Source organism: Bison bison, unplaced genomic scaffold (genome assembly GCF_000754665.1).
Source record: "Bison bison bison isolate TAMUID 2011002044 unplaced genomic scaffold, Bison_UMD1.0 scf7180017854902, whole genome shotgun sequence".
In the NCBI taxonomy this organism is placed as follows: Eukaryota; Metazoa; Chordata; class Mammalia; order Artiodactyla; family Bovidae; genus Bison; species Bison bison.
Genome location: NW_011485475.1, coordinates 247 through 2742, shown reverse-complemented (window position 1 = coordinate 2742; position 2496 = coordinate 247). Strand labels below are relative to the sequence as shown.

Genomic DNA, 2496 nt, shown 5'->3' with positions numbered 1-2496 from the left:
AAGATAACTAAACACATTTTAAGGGTGTTTTGAAGTGGTACAACTTTATTTTTTAAAACTATGTGCTGGAGTAAACATGAAATTTCTGAAAACTCTGATTCTTTTGAAATCCCCCTTCAGATCCAAGTGTCCAGGTCCTTTCTTGCCAGGTGACCTGCAAGACTGAAGGTCACACTGTCACCGCCTCGGGCCGGCGCCTGCAGAGCAGGTACAGCAGGAACAGGGCCCCCAGCAGGGCGGCCAGGCCCAGCTTACACCGGGTCCCCGGCCCCGCCTTGGGCCACTGCCACAGCCTGGCCAGCGGCCAGCGCTCCGGCCACGTCCGTGCGTGGACGGGCAGTCGCTCCACGACCCTGCGCAGCCTCTCCTCGGGGCTCAGCCCGCCCAGATTCTGCACCAGGAGGTACACGTCGTTGGTGTAGGGGTTGCCGTCGTGGTCCCTCACCAGCTCCTCCACCAGCCTCATCAGCTCCCCGACCTGTGCCTCCCGCTCCCCGTCAGCTGCTCGGTTGTCGAAGGCGCAGCTGCGGCCCCCGCACTCGGCCACCAGCTCCCGGAGCGCGCTGTTGTCGGTGTCGTGCACATACTGCTGCAACGAGCCCCCCGCCAGGTCCTCCCTGCGGGTGAAGACCACGATGGTGCGTGCCGCGATGCCAGCCCCGAAGAGCGCCTTCACCCCACGCCAGGCCCGCAGGTCCTGGGCGGTGAAGCGGCCGAGCTGGGTCACCAGGAGAACGGCGTGGGGCCCCGGGGCCGACAGCAGGTAGCAGCGGCCTCTCTCCTCGAAGCCTGGGTCTGCCTGGGCGACCTCAGGGCTGAAGAGGTCCGGGGTGTCGAGGACTTCCACGTCCCACGAGGCCCAGCGGCAGCTCCCCGTGGCACAGGCCCTGGTCACCTCCGTGGCCGCGAGCCTGGAGAGGAAGTGCTTCCGCTGGAGGATGCTGTTGCCCGTAGCGCTCTTCCCGGTCCCTGACCTCCCAGCCAGGAGGAGGCGCAGCCTGCGCTCCTGCAGGGAGGACCTGAACTCCTGGAAACCTGTGGGCACCGATGATCTGTAAGCTTCAGAACCTGAGGGCGACATATCCCAGTCCCCGGGTCTCCTGGACACCTTGCGAGCAAAGGAGAAAGGAGCACTTCCACGGTTGTGTTTGGGACCAGACCTTTACTGGTTTCCCTTGTGGCTCAGCTGGTAAAGAATCTGCCCATTACGCCAGAGACCTGAGTTCAATCCATGGGTTGTAAAGATCTCCTGGAATGGGAAAGGCTATCCACTCCAGTATTCTGGCCTGGACAATTCCATGGACTGTCTAGTCCATGGGGTAGCAAAATCGGACATGACTAGGCGACTTTCACTTCACTGAGTGACCTGGTGTGATATTTGGGCACTCCAGGGGGGTCTCTAGCCATCTATTTCTCCCGTCTTTGGCGTCATGCGTGCACCTGTGCTCCAGCAGCTGCTGAACATCTCTCTAGAGGTTGTGCCTTTGTAATACAGGCCATTACTTCCTCTGACATGATCTGACATCCAGGCTGTGCAAAGCTGGTCCTTCTTTTCCCTGATGCCCTCCCACTGGAGAAAGGGGTGGGGCAGTGGGCCCAGCCTAGAGGACTATCTGGAGTCCCATAGCCAGGGTTTGAATAATAGACTGTCCTCTACCAGCCTTGTAACCCTGGGAGCTGCTTAATTTAAGTGTTAAACCTCTTCTGCACAAAAGGAATCAACATTGTAGCATTGTCCTCACAGGGCATCAGAAAATAAGATAAGCTCAACTCTCTTCCTTCCCTTCCTGCCTCCCTCCTCTTCCTCTCTTGTCTCTTAAATCTGCTGCCTAATAAGGCACTTGTGTAGCCCTCTATCCTAATACCTTCTACCTGGTGAACCATGTTCCCTCTAATGCACAACTTGATGCCCTCTACATCCACTTCTGTTTATTCATTTTATTTTGGAAATGGAAATACAGGTTAGTCAAAGAACTTGATATCTCATAGCAGGGCAGAGACAAAGATCCAGGTGAAGTGCCAGCCTCAGGGCTCTTCCTGCTTCACCCCAGCATCTAGTCACCTATAGGCTTCTCTTGTTCAGTCTTGAATTAGCCCATCCCCCTACAATCCAGGGTTCACACCTGGGGGCAAATATGCATTGTGAGGTGTTTTCTTACCATAAGCATTTTCTTCATCTCTTGCCACCTTCCGTCCTCCCATGATTACCTGAAAGAATCCCAGACACAATTTGTTCATTCGATCATTCATCAAATAGGTGTAACTGCCTACAGTGTGTCAGGCCAGGTCTAAAATGCTGGTGACCTCACAGTGAGAAGGCCGTAGTTCTTGCCTTCCCTGGGGCATTGGAAAGAGATTGGAGGAAATGTTCAGCAAAGACATTTGGAGGAGCCTAGTCTGGAGTTGGGATGATGCTGTGAGAACACCTGGTAAGATTGGCTTTGTCTCCTCAGGGCCCCCAAATTCAAAGAGCAGAGGGAAGATGACAACATCTAC

At 55.4% G+C, this 2496-nt stretch overlaps 1 protein-coding gene across 1 annotated transcript; it reads right to left on the bottom strand.

Moving 5' to 3' along the window:
* Nucleotides 1-25: 25 nt before the first annotated feature.
* On the bottom strand, nucleotides 26-2220 carry GIMAP1 (GTPase, IMAP family member 1). Its single transcript, XM_010857550.1, has 2 exons — nucleotides 2160-2220; nucleotides 26-1035 (listed from the first exon to the last, which is right to left on the bottom strand). The coding sequence occupies exons 1-2, from the start codon at nucleotides 2200-2202 to the stop codon at nucleotides 170-172; spliced, it is 909 nt and encodes a 302-aa protein (XP_010855852.1). The 5' UTR covers nucleotides 2203-2220; the 3' UTR covers nucleotides 26-169.
* Between the last annotated feature and the right edge of the window lie 276 nt (nucleotides 2221-2496).